The 20,042-nt window shown below is 40.7% G+C and overlaps 1 protein-coding gene across 2 annotated transcripts in view; it reads left to right on the top strand.

Annotated features, from left to right (window-relative positions):
• spon1b (spondin 1b) overlaps positions 1–20,042 on the top strand; it is an 83,808-nt gene that overhangs the window by 19,795 nt on the left and 43,971 nt on the right. For both annotated transcript variants that reach the window (XR_013077288.1, XM_076733583.1), the window contains exons 4-6: positions 11,962–12,035; positions 12,991–13,113; positions 13,557–13,705. Coding sequence is in view for 1 of the 2 variants with exons in the window: in XM_076733583.1 (XP_076589698.1) it covers positions 11,962–12,035; positions 12,991–13,113; positions 13,557–13,705 (346 nt within the window). In the remaining variant the exon portion in view is untranslated. The remainder of the gene's footprint in view (positions 1–11,961; positions 12,036–12,990; positions 13,114–13,556; positions 13,706–20,042) is intronic.

Raw genomic sequence — 20,042 nt, forward strand, 5'->3', positions numbered from 1 at the left:
GCCCGTACCTCCACAGTATACTCACAGCTGCTGCTTTTAATTTATCTGCTGCTGCTGTATGACAGATGGCATGTAGCCATCCCAGTGTTTGCTAGTCCAATAAATTGAGCCCTGTGCCGAGGAACATCTGTTATGCAAATTCAACTCGTATTACTGTCACTTTTGTCTGTCAGCGGTGAGATAGAGATTTAGCATTACCTCATCTAATGCGTACACCTCTCTGTCTCACTCTGTCTTCTTCCTTAACTCTCTGCTCTCACTTTGCCTTTCTTCCAGAGGTGCTACTGGCACAGTCTTTAGCAGTGAATTCACATCAGTCAGAGAGATACTTTGCAGTAGATCTGTGTTATAAAATGTCACTTTAGTGGACAACATAAGCAGCTGTCTCCTGTGAGTCACGTCTCTTTCATACTGACCGGTGTCGGTGTCAGCGTCGGTGTCAGACAGTTCAGCAAGGGGGCACGGTGCTTTCACGGGTAGGCACTCCTACATGGTCATGTCATGACTGGTATAAGTTGCATTGTGAGGAATGGTTTTTACAACTTGACCCCCACATACTGCCAAACGCACCCAGCATGCCTCTGAAAGCCAACTGATTTGTGGATGGATGCAGTATTGATGTGTACCCAGTTGTTCTGTGGAGATCAATGTGGAAATCTCATGGTTGCCACGGTTCTCTTGCTCCCTCCAGATGACCTCACACATCAGATGCTGTTTGTGTTAAGGAAGTTTGTGAATGCCTTTGTTGAACTACTAACCACTCTCTCCCATGATACCGGATAACAAATGTTTTTACTCCATTACAAATGCGGCTTCACCTGATTTTTCAATTCAATTTCTAGAAAACAATTTTCTATATGAAAATAAAGGTTTTAGGCTGTGATTGACAAAACAGCAATCTAATCATGTGACCTTGATCTTAGAGAATTTCGTTTCATTTTCTGCCATTCACACGCTTAAGTGATGTGTGAACTGAACACCCGAAAGAGGTCAGCTGTTAAAACTTGCTCATCAGTTTCTTGGCAAGCAGAACGTGTCAGCAGCTTTCAAACAGCCCTCTCTATCAAGTGCTATCTCTGCTCGGCTCAGCTGTAACTGGCACTGGAACTAACAGCGACTCCAAGATACAATGTGCAACTTTTCTCCTTGAGGCAGGAAGCGTACTGTCAGGCCTGCCCTCCTCCTCCCCAGCTGGTCAGGTTTTCAGCTGAACTCTTGTCATTCATCCTGTGGAGCTGTCTGACTTGAAACAACATGTCCGCCTGAGGCGGAGGGAACCAGCAACTGCGAAGCCTCCACAGGCGCTGAAGAAGTCCACGCTTGAGTTGACCATGTTTTTAACTTTTCCACCACGTATTTAGCATGGCCGTGTTTATTTCTGGCACTGCTTTCCTCCGTTCTTGCTGTTCTTGTGACTTACCTAAGGTTTGGCTTTGGTAAACAGGCAAACAGGAACTTTGGACTATTTACTTATTGTTATACAGGTGATAATACAAAACAGTGTGTGTTGGTAGGTGAAGTGGAGCAGCCTTTCCTTCTTCCAGAGTTCATTATCTGAGTTTTATCGAGCAAATAGCCACTTAACCCAGACAGAAAAGAGAAGCTGTGCTAAATTTTCAATTATTTTTTAAAGTGTGTTTTTTGCCAGTTTAACCCATGATTAGGTCCAGTTTATTAGTGTGATTTTAAGAGCTTTTTATATAATATGAATCCAGTATGAAATGTGCTTTGAGTGAAATTCCTCATTGGATCCAGTTAAGTTTAAGCTTTAAATGTTTACAACATTTACAGTAGAAGTAACTCCTTGGTCGTCTTGTTTTTGTTGTGGTCTGATTAATATTGACAACCTGCATCTACAACCTGAAATTAAGACAAGCTGTAGAGGATATGAAATGCTGACTGAATATGTATCAGACACGCAACATTTTGCGCCTCATGTTTCATACTTGATCTAAATAATGGCCATTCTGATTCAGATGTTTAAAAAGAGGATTGTGATGCAGTCAGCCAGATTGTTTCAGTGAGGAAGACTCTGTTGGTGCTGTCAAACTACATTTGGTTGCAGAGACATATGATGTTTCTTGATTTTTGGTGCGCAGTGGCTTACAGAGGTTATATTAAGTACACCATGGCAAACAGTTTTGTTTTGGAAATGAATTGCAGCTGATATAAACTAGAACCAGTGATGACTGAGAAACGTTTTAAGTGTTACATGAATGTTATTTATATTGTTTTTTCCTCGTGGAAAGGAGCAGGGAGGCTTGATGAGAGATTTGTTCGCATTAAAGCTTAATGAATCCAGCCATTTTGCCAACTGGGAACCTGAAATGGCCAGAAACAAGTGATAGTTAACTGCTAATGTAACACATAGCAGATGTTGTGTTAATTTTTCAAAGTGGAAAATCTGCTGAGCGGAATAATGTTTGTGGTGTCCCGTCATGCAATATTAACAGACATCCTGTCGGCCAATTATAAACAAGTACTTCCTGTAGTTGTAGTTTAATGTAATCTAAGATATATTGCACATTTACATTAAAACTAGAATGTGTTTATGGTTTTACAGTACAGTACACATCCTGACAGCTGCATGAAGAGATTTTTTTTTTTTTTTTTTGCCACACAGGGGCAGAGAGACAATCTTTTAAAACAACACTATTAGCAACTTTTAAAGTTGTTATGACTAATGTGTTCGCAAAATTGCCTGTTTATACATTCAGCAGACAGTAAATAGGCCTAACATTAGCATTCATATATAATAATGTTTCTGGCCACTCGGTGGGTGTCAGTCTAATATTCACTCTCATTATTGCTCCATTATGGTGAAACTTCTGGCTGTTTAGAAGCTAAATGCTTGTTCGCCAGCTTGTTGCTAACTGTGCCTGTCCACCATTTGGTTTTGGACAGGTAGTGACTGATTGGTGTGTTTTTAGTTGAAAACTGCTGCCTGTATTTGCTTGAAATGAGTTTGATGAGAGCAGTAACAGTTGATCACAAAATTAAAGTTGCACTAAAAGATGCTGAAACGTCCACAGGGAACTGATTACTGTCTCTAAGACCGACATCTTATACGTTGCACGTTGTCATTTCATCCATTGCTGCTGATAAGTGCGACTTTAAGAATTATTATGTTTTCTTGTAAGGCTAAACTACCATCTTTTTGAAGCAAAAAGCAAAGTTGCTGGGTTGTAAACACTGATATGTGATTTTACCCACAGACAGTTTCAGTTTCTAAAGAAAACAGCTCTCTCTCTCTCTCACACACACACACACACAAACACACACACACACACACACACACACACACACGCACAGATCTTTGAAATGATCTTCCCACCTCAGTTTTACAACCTCTGTAGATGAAAACAGTTGGCACTTTATATCTGAAGACTCTGTTGTAAAAACAACTTGATTACATTTCTGTTTCATGGGAAAAGTGTCAAATGCTCTCCGATTGCTAAAATGATGGTGAGACACCCACACAATTTCCCTCTTTTCTCCAGCTTCAAAACATCATCCAGTTTCAACTGCTCCATCTTATGAGGAGGATTTTCTGCAGAAAGGCTTCTTTTTTTTTTAATTTCTGCCTTTTTTTTTTTTCCTGTTTTTAACTTTTGCAAGTGTGACATGCCTGCATGCTCCGCGGGGTGCAGGGTGTGCATGTACATGTGAGGTTGTGTGTGTGTGTGTGTGGATGAGAGAGATGATGTGTTTGTGTTTTTCACCCCAGGTCACCAAGGTCCTCCTGGTAGTTCTGATGAGCTCAGCCCAAATCTATTCTTTAATCTCCAAAACCTCCGGAAAAGTCTTTCAGTGTCTGGAAGCATTTCCACCCAAAGCTAAAACAGACATAGAGAGAGGGGGATGAGGGAGAAAAGTTAGTGTGTGTGAGTGAAAAGAGGCGGAGGTCGACTGTTTTCCAATCTAAGTTTTGCTGTCCTGTTGATCACTTCTCATCTCCTTATCAAGTTTATACTTACATTTCTCCTCTCGCTCCAGCTATGCCCTCAGGCCATTTGTTCATCACATTTTCACCTCACATCGACCTTCTGCTCATTCTGCCCATCAGTATTCTGCTGCTGTTACCGGGAGGCCTCCAGGAGGAGGAAGAGGCCACCAGTCGTCTGCTCGCTCAGTGACAACTCTGTGAAAGTGAGACTCTGTGAAGCTGCTTGACAGCAGGATCTAAACTCCTCCGTCTTGATGCAGTCTCAGACAGAGACAAGTCTTTTGTATTGATCATAGGACTAGATTGTTTCAAGTATGCGCAGCTGTCAGGAACCACAGCTTCTTGGTATTTGCTGCTACTAAATGTCAACCTTAAAGTTCCATGAATGATAAATACAGAAATTAATTTGAGCTATGAATTTACTCTTTCTATATTGGGTCTTGTTTTTGTCGGCCATCTTGGACCAGCAATCCAGCAATGGGGGCTGCTGCGTTGGACATCATTCTGGTCGTCCACTGGTATCTTTCAGAAGTATTTGCATGAAAATGTCTTTCATGCCTTCTTTTCTACACATTTTAACCAGTGTTTGTCTCCAATTTTTAACCAGTGTAATCTTCAGTTCAGTTATGAAAATGGCGTCACGACCAAGGTACCAACAATACAATAAAAAACCTTATTTGGTGGAGGCAGCTGCTGCCTGTCAGTGAAAATTATTACTATTTATACGGTGTTCAGATTTTTGCCCTGTGCTATTTGTGCTAATTTGGAGTGTTTTAAAGGTCTGTGATTACTCTCCTAAAACAGCCAATGTACCAGCTGTACAGAAGCTGTTAGCGGTCTCCTTTTCATGACGCCAAGTGTGTCTTCACTGCAATTTGTGCCATCCAGGGTTAATTCACATGCAATCACGTCTTTGCAATGATATTTGTATGCAATTTAGCCATCTCTAAAATTTGCTTTGCGTTCAATTAACACACCCTTAGGGTTTAGATGTGATTGAGATTTAGATTACTCTGAACTAGCAACGCCATCAAAATTATAACGGTAGCTCAAATCATAGATCATTCTGACGTGTTTGTACCCAGTATTTCACCATCCCTGCTAATTTTACTCCTCTTATATGCTTGATCTTTGTGATACAGACCAATTCCAAGTGATGGTAATAAGGGGGGTAAATTTGATGATGATTCTCAGAATATAAGTAAAATGAGAGGTATTACTTTTCCTAGAATTTGATTTATCATAGGCCCTCTCTAAGGGCTGTCAAGTCACAGTTTCTGCTTGAACTGATGAACAGGCTACTCACGAATTTTAAGGCAGCATGTAATCAGGCTGTGGATGTTGGCAGGTCCTGCAGCAATATGAGTGTTAAAGAGCAGGCTTTAGTTGCTTTTTGAAGCTGGCACTGTGTAAGGCACAAAATTAGTACCAGCCACCAACCAAATGCTGATAAAATCTGCAAGTGGCTGGTAGAGTTGTGTCACTGACCAGCTAAAACAACAATGGTAAGGAGTGGCTGGTAGAATTTGAGCATTCACTAGCAATTTCACCAGTGGACAGTAAAGTTCAATTTGCACCCTGGCACTGTGTGATTATTGGAAAGCTGAGACAGTTCAGCACATAGTAGCAGGGTGTAAGATGCTGGCAGGAAAAGCATACATGGAACGCCAAAACCAAGTAGCAGACTTAGTATACAGGAACATCTGTACTGAGTATTGGCTGGAAGCCCCAAAGTCAAAATGGAAGACACCTCCTGAAGTGGTGGAGAACGATCAATCCAAGATCTTGTGGGACCTCCAGATCCAGACTGACAAGATGGTGGTGGCTAACCAACCAGGCGTCGTGATTAATAGACAAACAGAAGAAGGCAGTGGTGTAGACGTAGCAATCCCGAGCGACAGCAGCATCAAGAAGAAGCAACACAAGAAGTTTGAAAAATTCCACGTGCTGAAAGAGGAGCTAGAGAAGATGTGGGAAGTAAAGGCAACAGTGGTGCCAATGATCAGAGCACTGGGGGCAGTGACCCACAAACTGGGAGAGTGGCTTCAGTAGATTCAAGGAACAACATTTGAGGTCTCTGTCCAGAAGAGTCCCAGGAACAGCTGCGCAGAACCCTCAAACTCCCAGGCCTCTGGGAGCTTGAGGAAAAAGACACACACCACCTCCCTTGGGGGGTGAGAGGGGGATTTTTATATGTATGTGTGAGTTGCGCATGTGTGAGTTTCATGGTTTTATGTCATAGTTCTCGGCTCATGAAAGTGACTCTACTTAAAGGAGACCACAGGCTACAGTATAGCATAGATGTGAGTATTCAGTATTAGTTACAAATCCGTGTGTTCCTTCAGTACCACAGACAGCAGCATGGATGTATCAACACACCGCACAGTTAGGCTACTGATATATCAGAGCCCCCCCCCCCACGCGCACGCACACACACACACACACACACACACACACACACACACACACACACACACACACACACACACACACAGTACGCTCAAGCACATCTCTACTGCTTCTGATATTTATTACAATTGAATGTACCATTGCTTTTCCCAGTAATGTGGACGTTTACACATCAAAAAATTAAACCAATTAAACATGAAGAATGATGTGATTTTTCTTTTTTTTTTTCAAGTAAATTCATGTGTGATGCTGTGACATTTATTATTGCAGTCAGGAGCACTTGTCACAGAGTGAAAACATTATTGTATGAACAGTAACACAGTTGCATGTGTTGGAGCTGCTGTCTGGAGAGCTCCCCACATGAATCCAAACAGTATGCTGAAGATTCAGCAGGGAGTGCCGTCCAAGCCTCCAGGGTACACAGAAAAGAAGTCAGCAGGCATGTCGCTGAGATGTGGAATATATATAATGCATGAGGCATAAGATGCCAATGGAAGTGTGATTAATAAGAAACCTGAATAGAGGGAGCCAGGGAAGTACAGAGAATAAGAAAATCTGTCAACAGCACTATGGCAGATCGCAGACAGATGGAAAAATATAGATTTGGAAGCATTAATATTCTTTGTTTCAAATGTTGCAGGATTGGTGTGTGTCATAAGGACACATTTCTCTTCTACAATTGCCAAACATGGTATTGTTGTTGTGTTTTTCAGTGGTTTCAAGTGCCATTTTTATAGGCATGTGCATTACTTTTTGCTGGCAGCCATTTACAGTATATCAGGAGATGTCAGAGGCATGTAGCCTGAGCAGCTCCATGGGTGTGCTATTTGACAGACCAATCAGAGAGAGCCAACATCTCCAGAGAGAAGCTCCACTGGATGTGCTTACCCAATGTGAGAGTCCTGATCTTGAGGGAAAAGAAAAGAACTATGATCAAGTCTCACAGTTTGAGGGGATGTCAGGGTGATAAGCCTTCTCTGCTAGAGGCAAAGAACTTGGGTAAGCTCTGTCTTTTCTGATTGACAGTTTATTGAAATGCACTCTTGAACAAACACATTTTAATCTGGTGAACATAGTGCAGTGTTTAGTGCCTAAAGAGCCACATGCTTTTCTCAGGAGTTGGTGCAGAACAAAACAGAGCCAAAACATGGCTGTTGGATGTACATTCATCTGATTACGAGTAACACAACTAAAAATGAATGCAGAAACAGTTGTTATGAGGGTGATAGTAACAGGGTGATAATATCTCAATGCTGTGTTTACCACATGCTTCCCTGCCTCCAAGTGGTCAAAAAGAAAGGAAAGAAAATCAATGAATGTAGCTTTGGCTATTGCCCAAGTATGTGCACACATACTGTACAAGGAATTCCATGTTTTTCTGTTGCTCTGAAAGTTACACGCAATTCAACAGTTCCTCCATAGTGAATGTAATCGTAAAAGAAAAAGCACAAGAGAGCACAATGCGAAGGCTGCTGTCTTTCATATCAGATACTCCTTTACTAATGATTGCCAGACCAGACCAGATCAGGACTACTTGACAATTAGAAGTGGAGTTAATGCCTAGTTTAGTCCAGTAAAGCTCCTTTCGGACAGCGTGTAGGCATTTGAAAAATTGTAGTTTTGGTTATAGCAATTAAAACTGATAACATTGAACGTCATAATGTGGGTTGTAAACTCAACACTAGTTGCAGAATTTCAAAGTAAATGTAAAGTAGATGCTTTTTCATGATTCTAGCGGCAAGGCCTTACTTTCCACTTGTAGACTATTGAAAAAGATATATAAGGTAATCTATCATCTCTTCAGGACCAGAGGGAAATGCAGCGGTGTTGTTAGAACCTGTTTCCTCCTTCACGTCTCCAGGTACAGGTAGTGGTCGTCACTGTAGGTATGAATCAATTTTACTGAAAGCTCACAGTGAAAAAAAATGTCAATTCTTTGTCCCAAATGACCAGATTTATTTGTTTATTTGTTAATTTATTTGTTAAAATATCCAATTGCCTTTTTCATCTTTGAAACTATCACAGAATTTACTTAAAAACCATCAAGTATAGTTCAGTAATAGTCTGTATATTTCACTTTTGTTTTTCAAGCAGTCTACCCATGTTGCAGGGTATATTGCACCATTCAGTCTGTGTAAGATTTATAGGGGCAATATAACCGATAACTCCTACTTAATGTCGCCAGTCCCTCCTCTGTCTCGACGCAGTGTTGTTCAGCTCACTTTCATATCCCGCTTTCTCTCCACTGTATGAGGTGAAGACGTTGCTGTTGTGACAATAAGGCTGCTTTTAGAAAAAGCACTTTTATAAACGTTATGTATTTCAATTTATATCACATGGTTATATATTATATAGTACAGCTTTCTGTGGCATTTTCAGATGCAAAAATCAACTAAATTTTAGGCGCTCTGACTGTGAAGCTTGATTAGTCGTTAATCTGGGCTTTTCTGCTGTCTGCAAACTTTGCCTCTTAAAGATAACAGATTGGAAACATTAACTACTTTAAAAATGATACTTTATTTATGGTAATTTAAATGATGGATTTTTAAAATCAAAATTGAGATTAGCTGAATCCACTGTAACACATGAGGCTACTGGGATTTTAGCACAGTTTCTTTTCTTTCAGTTCTACCTCTAAATTGGTCTTCAGCCACACTGCACAGCAGTTTAAAGACATGATCTTGTTTGTAGTGATGTGTATATAAATACTGTTAAATTTGCTTCTCTATGGCAGTGTGTCTTAAACTACAGGACAGTCATTACGATTCTTTCCTTCATGATTCTCTCCCTCACATAGGGTTCTGCTTATACAGGCAACTGTGTGTTACCACAACATTTTTATCCACGTTTTCTCCTGTGCTTCCTTTCCGGCCTGTCAATCACCTGCCTGATTGACGTTTGTCGGTGTGCTGTCAGTGTGAGTCAGATTCAGGCCCTCCACAACCAAGACTTAGCTGAAAGCCCAAACTAAAGTTTATGATTATGTTTATTTATGTTCTGCTGTCCACAGGAAAACTGAACTACAACAGTTTTATGTAATTATATTTACACATTCACATACATATCTAAATATATATACACATAAATAGGAAGCATATGTGTTTACAGTATATTTGACAGGTAATTCACTTAATAAATACGTACAGTACTAGCCTGCAATACAATCTGCAGCACGGCCATACTTTCCATTATGAACTATATAAAACATGTAACAATCTTAAGAGCCTTAACTCTAGTAGCAATCAATTCTGCTGTTATTAGAAATAATCTCATTCAAAGATTTTGTAATAAATGATTGTAAATTATTTCAGGAAATGACGATCTTCTTGAAAGTGTTTGTTGTAGGTTGTAGGGTAGCCGCCTTATCCATAGTCACTGTCTCGCACATTTTACCCACAAGACTGAACACCAGCTTCTCCTCCACCTCAGCCAGGACAGACCAGCATGCCCGCCCCCCATCCTGTTTAAATGAAGAGATCAGGACCAGATGTGCCACTTGATTCTGAATCTCAAGCTTCTGCAGATCATTTGTTGCTGCACTGGACCATATCACAGGGAAATAGTCATGTCAAAACCAAGAACTGTACAACCAACTGTAGTCACGCAGTTATGCCAGAGGGAGAATGTGAAGATGGATATCTTTGGCATAGTGTGTCGCAGTAATTAGAAACAACGAGGAGCTGTGAAAGCAATAGATTGTTATAACACCTGCGCACAATGCACCCACTTTATAAGAAAAAGCTGCAGGTGTTTGAAAGACAGTGGAAGAGTAAGTTAGGTGCTATTTTCCCCAGGAGAATATTTTATGTCTCCTCGCCAGTGGCAGCCATGACCCGAGGCATTATGTTTTGGGTTGTCCATCCGTCCGTCCATCCGTCCGTCCCCTTCTTGTGAATGTGGTATCTCACAGACGCTGTTAGGGAATTTCTTTGAATGTTCTCGTGGATTCGAGGATGAACTGATTTGATCACGGTGGTCAAAGGTCACTGTGACCATATAAAACACATTTTGACCATGACTCAAGAATCACATGCTAATTATGGCAAAATTTCACACAAATATCTCAGAGGATAAAATGATGAAGTGATGACATTTTATATCCAAAATGTCAAAGGTCAGCTTCACTGTGACATCACAATGTTCTGCTGAAACACTTTTCTGGCCTTTATTCAACACCATCACTCGTTGCCGTATTATACTGAATATACTGAATTTGTGCCACTAATCTTGAATCTGTGCTCATTGTAAAGATCTTCTGTGCTGTGGGCTTGAAGATGTGTGTAGAGTTTTTACAGTTTGTAGCTTCTTTGCAGCAACATCCATATTTAAATCACTGTAGTCACCACAAGCTCATTGGTTCTGTCACTGCACCATGTAGTGAAGCTGCCAGTTATCTGGACTCCTCTGTAAAAATAGTCTCTAAGTGTCTCTCCATGAACTCGCTTGGGATTGCTACGTCTATCACCACTGCCTTCCTCTCCATCAACGTCTTCACTTCATTATGTGAGTCTGGACAGACATGGATGTAAACTGCAGCTTGACTGGTTGACAGAGGTGCTAATTCAGATTTTTCTTTGGAGTTGGTTTGTTCGCCAATTTAATTCAAAAATGTACAGCAAGGTTTGTTACAAGTGACATGATTTACCGTAGTTCTATAAATTACAATATTTCAATAAATACTTCTAGGCTTATGCTGAAATTATGCATTCATGAGTTTAAGTCCCTGGGGCGAACTAATTTTCAGTTTTGGGTTTCAAGATGAAAAAGTTTAGGAGCCTGGTTTGGAAATGAAACAGTGCCCAGATTTCTCTCTGTGTCAAGAGCTAACAATCATATCTTTTTCCTGCTCATCCAACAGTTTATGACAGCACAGTAGTAATAGGAAGTATATTATCTGAGAAAAATGTAGGTGCAAACTTGCAGAACTGTTCAAAGGGAATGTAAAAGTACTGGGAGTGTATGCAACTCCACTGCGATGGAATGTAGAACTATTGCAAAGTCATTGGAAAAGTGTTGCAAGGCCACCAGAGCTTACTGTTCCTCTGACAGAATTTCCATAGGAGTGGCATCATACAAAATTTTACAGGCACTATCTGCGCAATATGAGAAATGCATTTCATTTTAACTGAAGAGGAAAGTAAAGGGTATTGGCAGGACAACCTATTCTCATTGGCGCAGTTTCATTTTCAGCCAATATTATTTCATAAGTCAGAATATGGCTGTGTGTGCGGCTTGTGTAAAGATCTATATTCCTGCCTCTGACTGTAATTCCGTCTGTCTCGTCTTCATGTCCGTGAGTGTGATTGCTCCGTTACATTTCACATTGCAGCAGTGTGATTGTGTCATGAGATGTGGAAAATACGGCACTGTTTCTGTGAAAAGATGTGTACTCCATGTCCACTGTGAAACCTCGGGGAACCCATTACCTTCCCCTCTTGCCACGGATTACATGGATCAGATAATGGGAAAAAAAAAAAGAAAGCACAGTATTACCCATCTAATGCCCTTTTTGCACCCCTCTTACTATCCAACTTTCTCTCCCATTTTTTGTCTCGTTTCTCAATTTTTCGCTTCCTTTCTCCCTCCCTCTCTCCATGTTTCTCCAGGGCCAGTATTGTCCAGAAGAGAATCATTTATTTCCAGGACGAAGGCTCTCTCACCATTCGACTGTGTGAGAAAGGTAATGACAGCTGCCCATCATCTCCCCCTCTCCCTTGTTGGCTGCTCATCTTTTCATCCTTGACTGTGCATCATGGTGCCATTATCGCTTGTTCTATCTTCTGTCATTTCTTTTCCCCTTTCGAGGCAGAACAGCTCTCTCTCTCTCGTACCGTGGTTAAAAAAATATGAAGCCAACAGAGGCAGCGGGGAAAAGCGTGAGGACAACGAATCATGGCTCTCCTGGGATGGCATGGAATTCAAATATTCCTTTGAATTTTGCCACAGAGCAGCGCCACAGCTTTTATGTTACCTGTTCACTGCAGAGAAAAACGCCACACCAGATTTGGAAAGCTGTCCACTCCCCACATAAACACTGAACTCTTGCGAGACAGTGAGGTGATGGTGCTCTCTGAGCTCCGATGCACACGTTTATTGCGCAATAAAAACCAGAACCCCAGAATAGTTTTTAAAATATAATCTCAGGGGGATTTTACTTTTATGAAATCTCCCTCTCCTCACCAAAATCTAATTTTCCAGGCTATTATGCAAGCCAATCAAGCCACCCTGTTTTCGATTTGCTTACTCATCCTGCTATAACTTAGATGTCAAGTGAGAATTTCTTCAGAATAATTTGGTGACTCATAAATATTCAAGCACTCCCCTTGACCTATCTTTGCAAAACATTGGTCGAGGCCAGCATTTGAATATTTATGAGTATGCGTCCAGGCTAATGTGTCATTTAAATACCAGTTTATTGCAGCACTGTAATTGTGTGACATTCTCACCGGTTCCAAAATGTAGTCATTCAACTGGTAATTTATGCAGATGTGCATCCGTGTCAACTCTCACGCCGGCTTTGTCTATTTGCTCCTAATCTGTGTTTCCTATAATTTATTAGGCTTGTTCGTCTTGCCTGCCCTTAAATCTTTGCATATGAGTGTGTGTTTGAGTGTTCGTGTCCTGTCTCCCTGTAGAGCGTGTGCCCGGTGAAGCCACAGAGACTCCTGCCATGGAGTGCTGCGCCTGTGGAACAGCCAAGTACAGGCTCACCTTCTATGGCAACTGGTCAGAGAAAGTACATCCCAAAGACTACCCAAGTGAGTTCAAACCATGGCCATGCACTAATGCATACATGTACACTGTGCACATTTCTCGGTCAGATGAGGCGACTTGTATTAGTCTCCACTGGCAGCCTGGTACTGCACCCAGCCGAGAGAAAGTCCTGCACACAACCCTGCCCATAAAACCACAACTTACACATAAGTAGCTCCTAGCAACCACTACTGCTATTTCTGAAATATCAGCTGAATATGACGCCAGTGGCATGGATATATCACTCTGATTGGTAGAAGCAGGAAATGGGCTACAGTGAACACAATGTATGGTTTAACCTATAATATCCAGTTTATCATCCTTGTCTGAAAAAATTGATGAACGACTGAAGGCAGCCAGCCAGCTACTCCTGCAGTCACTCTCCTTTTGACTTACTTCTCAGAGTTTTAACCTACTTTTTTTTGTCTCTCCTTCTCTTGTCTTCCAGGAAGAGCCAACCACTGGTCAGCTCTGATTGGTGCATCTCACTCCAGAGGCTATGTGCTGTGGGAGTACGGAGGCTACGCCAGCGAGGGCGTCCGCCAGGTCGCTGAGTTTGGCTCCCCCATTAAGATGGAGGAAGAGATTCGACAGAAGGTAGGGTGGACATCTGATGGAGGCTGCTGGTTCTGTCGCTCCATTTTTGATGTACCAGCACTATTTCCATGCCTTTCCAATTGTGTTATGATCTGCCTATTGGACTGAGACCAAGTGGCAGAGGCTAAAAATGGCATGCATCAAAAGACAAATAAAATAATGAACTAAAATCCAAGGACTGCAGTCATTCATCATCATATCTCAGCATGTTGTCATGCCCCCTGTCATTTGTTAGGAGGGCACACTGAGAGGTTAATGACAAGCTGAGGCAATAAAGATCTGAAGTGACACACACATATACAAACACACACACACAAACACAAACACACACACACACTAATTTTGCTCTGTCAAAATGGCAGCTGATGAATGTGCAACACAGTGAAATTCTCATTTCCACGTTGAGTGTTTACATTGCAACACAGGTAATCTTCCTACTCTCCCCCTCTCATCATGTGTCATTAAAGCAGATGCATATTGACAGTGCGTGCCTGACTTGCACTGTGCTTGAAATGAGATTCCTTTGGAAAACATCAGCACACTTCTTTTGAGTGAACTGTGCCTTTAGGGGATCAGATATTTTTGGAAGGCATCCACTGGATAGCACCCGGAGAGGACAGGCTGTATCCTCAGCTCCTCAAGATTGTGTGTGTGTGTGTGCGTGTGTGTGTGTGTGTGTGTGTGTGTGTGTGTGTGTGTGTGTGTGTGTGTGTGAAACATAACACAGACAAGGAAGTGTGCATGACAGGACACAGCTGAGAGATGTGCTTGAGCGTACTGTGTGTGTGTGTGTGTGTGTGTGTGTGTGTGTGTGTGTGTGTGTGTCTGTGTGTGTGTGTGTGTGTCTGTGTGTGTGTGTGTCTGTGTGTGTGTGTGGGTGAGTCAGATACTTGCGTGTCTGTTCATATGCATATAAGACTGGGTAACGTGACAACATTTAGCCAATTGAGAGGATAGAAACTGGTTTACCATCAGATATTTTGCCATACCATTTGTAGTATGGTACGCAGCTTTAACACACCTCCCACCCCCTGATAGCAGTGAATAGGGACAAGAATGAACTGCAACTAGCACGAGATTTATTTGAATTAATGTGAAAACAATGTAGCGTACGATAGAGTTAGAGATGTTGTAATATTCACTCGTGCTGCCTCTGCTGTCTCACCTGACAAGCTAACCGTGCAGTACAGCAGTTACATGACATTACCTTTATCATATATTTTTTCTGTGCTGTTGAATCCGAAATACTCTCACATATGACTTCTTATGTGGTCCAGTGTCACGATAATCTGATCAACACGAGTTGCTAGCTTTCTCCGTTCTGCATTAGCAAAGAGAACAACATCAGCTTAGTTGAAAAGTGCATACAGTTGGTTAGCTGAACATTTTTTTACACATTTGAATAGTGAATTTTGAAAAAAAAAAAAAAAAAAAAGGTGACTCAGCCGCGTAAGGTACCTCAGATGTGTCATTGCTTCAGTGTCCTTCTATGTGAACCACCACAACATGTGTTTCAGCAAGGTTTTGTAGCTATAATTTAGAAACTCAGAGCAGTGGAATTATTGGTACGTTTCTCTTTAATATCTGTGATTGTATTATGGAAGTGAGTGGGACTGTTATGGCAGTATAGGGTCTATAGCATTTTTCCATCGATGCAGAATTTGTCAGGTGTTTAATTTGCCCAAACACAGACATTAGCTTCTGGTTATTTTGTCTACAATCAATTTCTCAAATGATTTTCCTGAAAATGTACTTCATCACGATACACAGTATCAGTATCACAGTATAAAATTAGAAGTCTTTATCAATGCAGACCAACCCTAATTTAAATGTTACTTGGACGTCCTGTGAGCTGGTTGGGCTCAGGCCTGCAGTATATGGCGTCTCTGTCCGTCCTCTCTCAGCCATGCTCTCTCTTTCTGTGGGCAATGAAAGGTGTGTCCCGGCCATTTGCGAGGGAACAATAGGATGTTGTTAGTGGGCTGTCAGTGTGGTGTGTGCCTGTCAGTTTAGGTTTGGGTTGTTGTGTGGAGACATTAGAGGCTGACGGACAGCCCTAACTCCTCTCTTGGCTGGCTCTGTCTGTCTCTGGAGCTACTAACTACCCCGACACAATGGAGACTTCAGCCTATTTCATAGCGGAATGAGATGGCTTGATTGTGTACTGTAGACTGGAATGTTAGCAGTTGAGCTGTAGAATGAAACAGCTCGATTGTACACGGTACGCTGGAATGTTGGCTATTGAGTTGGCAGACTTAGTAACATGGAGTCTTAAATTTATTTTTATCCGTGAATCAATAAAGTTTTGTGTCCTGCCCTACGTCGCATTCACAATGTGTTTAGTGTCTTTTCTTTTAGGACGAGAACCGTGTGTATAATTGTCACTGGCAATATAGTAGGCTGACATTATTAGTCCAAAAATACAAAAAGTAAAATAAAATCATATAAAAAAGACTTTAAAACATTTTACATCCTAAAACATTACACATACTAACAGTGCAACAGCTGTAGGCAAGTTAAGAACCTGTCCGGATCTTCTTTGCAACAGACAAATCACTGCTGCTTCACTTCATGGGATGCAACTAATGCTTACTTAGATTATGGATTATGTATGGATTCACTGATTAGTTATTATACAATGAAAAAAATGTACAGAATATATCATTTATACCTCTCAAGATAAATAAATAAAATCTGAGCAGCAGTACAAAATGAACCGTTACAATTTTGACCCAGCCCAAAAATCATCATAACAAGCATCTTTACCAAATTTTGAACCACAGAATGTCCACAATATCTTATATCTCACATTAACAAAATAAAATTAATCCTTAATGAGTGTTTCAGAAAGCAGGGAGAGTGTATTTTTTTAGGTTGTACACTGCTCGTTTTTGGAGAAAAAACATCACACAATATCAGGTCCTGCGTATTTTACCAAAGACATGAAAAACATAACAGCCATAATGATTTGAATATATTTTATGAAAACAGAAAATAGCATGTTGGGAGCTCTGGGGTTTACTGTATAACCATTTATAACATTACAAACATCAAGCACTGTCCTCACTGCTGTATCAAAAAATGAACACACGGCATGTACAGTTTCCCTAAAATCACCATTTTCCTATGGCTCAGATTTGACCCAGAACAGCTTCAATGTCCAAACATTTGTAGTACAGAGAATAAACTATAATAATTTTAAACATCTCGTTTTTTGTGAATTTCGGGCCACATGAGAAAAAGACATCAAATGTCGGGGTAAAAGAATGACATTAAGGGTGTTTTCACTCAAACGGGGTTAAATTTGACCTGAACAGTGTGTAAGGACTAAATTTAAAATGACATTAAATAAATTCATTCATCATATTTGAGAAGCTTGAATAAGTGAACAATTATCAAAAACAATTACTCATTAATGAAAATGATTAGATTGCACAACTAATGACCAATGGATTAATCAACTCATAATTTCTGCCATACAGAATATTCATTGAAACCAACACCAGTGTTTCTGGTGTTGTGCTGATGGTCTGTAATCACTGATTAGGATTGGGTTAGGGTTGAGGTTGAGGTTATTGACAGTCTTTCAGCAATTTCCACTCCAGCTGACAGTAGCTTAACTTTTTAGAATAACAATGGTTGTGCATGTCATGTTTTGACATCATTAAACAAATAGTTCTACATTTTGGGGGTTAAAAAGAATCTGCCTACCAACATCTAAAGCTCAGTAAATTGCATATTATATCTTGTTTGTTTAATCTGGACAGAACCCCAAAACTAAAATCAGTCATTTTCAGTTCTCTATGGGATTATGTGTGGATGTTGATATACGAGTTATACCTTCTAAAAGTTCTAATTGTTTAGTCTCATGAGAATATTGAATCTATGTTAAGCACTGCAACTGAGGTGTGGATGTGTGATAAATAACCAACGTAACACTGAGGTGACAGCATGCCAGATGGCCTGTGAGAGGCAAACCATCTCCAGATCACCAGCAGCCTGATTCTAAGGTGATAATTAAAAGAAATGCTGTTACATAAATGGAAACAAACTACACGTGTATTAAACAGCATACTTAGACTTAGACTGCTTCTTTATTGATCCCAATTTGGGAAATGATCTTGTTGCAGTAGCATTAACATACAGGCAAACATAGAACGTATACACAATATTTACTAGCATCATTCCAGTGTTTGTATGTGTCCTCATGTACATGCACATACTTCTTGCAGAGAAAACAGCATTTTGGTTGTTGAAAAAGATATTGAAGTTGTCTTTTCAAGGTCTTAGACACAAGCAAGCTAAGGCACACACATGCACACTCACATCTTTTCAATTCTCTGGGGCGTCTAAGTTCAGCCTGGGAGAACATCGAAGTGGCTGCTGTAAAGGTGGGAAGCCGACATGGGTCAGTAATCCCTGTCTTAGATGAGAATCCCAACCATCCAGAGGAGCAATCAGCTGTGGTGATGTGTGGACAAAGCCTTAAGACCAACCTCTCCATCCCAGCGCCGACCTGCGCTCCCCGAACTAACACAGGCCTAAGCCCGGCACAAGACAGGCAGACTGGCAGACAGAGACGCAGACAGACAGGCAGCCAAAAGAGAGACTTGAGAGCTCTCACTGGTGTCAATGGTGGTGTCAAAAAGGTGCTTCTTCAAACTGCAGCACACTGCAGGAAGAGGTCATACTGTTCAGGAAGTCATGAGGCAGCATTTAGTAACCAATCAGAAACGACACACAGGTTTTTATCTGAAAGCAAATATTTAGAGGCTGAATAGATATTGACACAACAACAACTGCTTGCTCCATCTTAGCAGTATAAACACAGGGAGAAGTCAAAGTTGTGGTGTTTGTTGAATTGCTGCTGCATGCATTGCAAATGCATGACGGCGCTCCATCGTCTACTGATTGTTAGTTTAAGTCAAACTTGGCCATCATGCCGTCCATCAAATTCTCCCCGGTAAGCATGTGAGCACAAAGGCCACTGCACAGGGCCCGGCATGCATGAAGTTTTGGAAAAAATGTGTGATAAACCTCATTTTGAAAGCTCATACCGCAGGGTACACCAGCTGAGAGTCACAGCTCGGACTGCTTTCTGAAAATGGATCTCTCAAAACACTGGCAGCATTCAGGAACAGGTTCAAACGTGCCAAGATCCTAAAGCGTGTTTGTTAGTTCGCTGCAGCTGTCAGATCACATCCTTGGAAGACAAAAAGACCTGAACGGTGAGGACTTCACTCTTATAAATGAGTTCATAAGTACTCGTATCAACTTGGTTTCAAGTCGCTTGTACACAAGAAGGTGGAAGTCGGTGATTTTTAACATGATTGACAGAGAAGGACTTAATACAAATAAATAGTACTGCGGTGGTATTAGTTGACCCAAAATACTTTTGAAGCAGAAGCTCAAACAAACAAACTAAGCCATGGATTTAAGGGGAGTTAAGAAAAAGTTACAGCATGTAACTTAAAGCTGTCATTTTCACAATGTTCATGCATGTACCAATTAAACAGATGAGATACAAAATGTTAGACACTAAGCTGCAGAGGAGACATCACATCAGATTTTGCAGACCTCCCTCTGGAATAGGGTTTAATCCCGGGAAACAGGATTCACTCTTCTTCTTTCTTTTTTTTTTTTTTTTTTTCCGTTTAGAATGTATGGAATATATTTAGAAAATATGCATGCCTACAGATTCAGTTCTTAATATGCAGTAGCTGTGTGCATGACACTGAAAGCTTATTGTGAGTGATGAACACATTCAACAGTATGGTTAAATGTGCTTATCTCAGAGCACCACTGAAGGAAGATAATCTCCCAAAGAATCCATCCAAAATCTCACACAAGTGAGTGAGAGCTTTTTGAGAGCTTTGCTTTTTAATTTGGAGTGATCATTGACTTAATTATGATATCTAATGTTGCTTGGCTATTACAGAAGGCTGACAGTAGCAGCCTGTGAATGCTGGCAGAATATGAAATCTGTCTCAGCTTTATTGAATGAATTTGAAAATGAAAAGTTACTTAATAAAATGAATTTTCTTTGTTCATACAATGAAGAATAATCAAAAAATCCACTTGTCATTCCATATTCCTCGCAGCTACAGCAAAAGTCAAGCTGCATGCAAAGTTTATATGTTGATTCTAATGTAACATAAACTGTGTTCTTTTGCCTTAATAGTTATTGAATTATAACAAATGAAGTTGTACCTTGAAAACAAGTGCAGATCCAGATATTCCCAGGGATAGTGTGCTTTCTGTGGCCAGAAAAAATCTCAATTTTGAGAAAAATAAGAATTCCTACTCTGGAGACACAAAGGCTTTATACATCTTTTTC

Source organism: Chaetodon auriga, chromosome 6 (assembly GCF_051107435.1).
Source record: "Chaetodon auriga isolate fChaAug3 chromosome 6, fChaAug3.hap1, whole genome shotgun sequence".
Lineage (NCBI taxonomy): Eukaryota > Metazoa > Chordata > Actinopteri > Chaetodontiformes > Chaetodontidae > Chaetodon > Chaetodon auriga.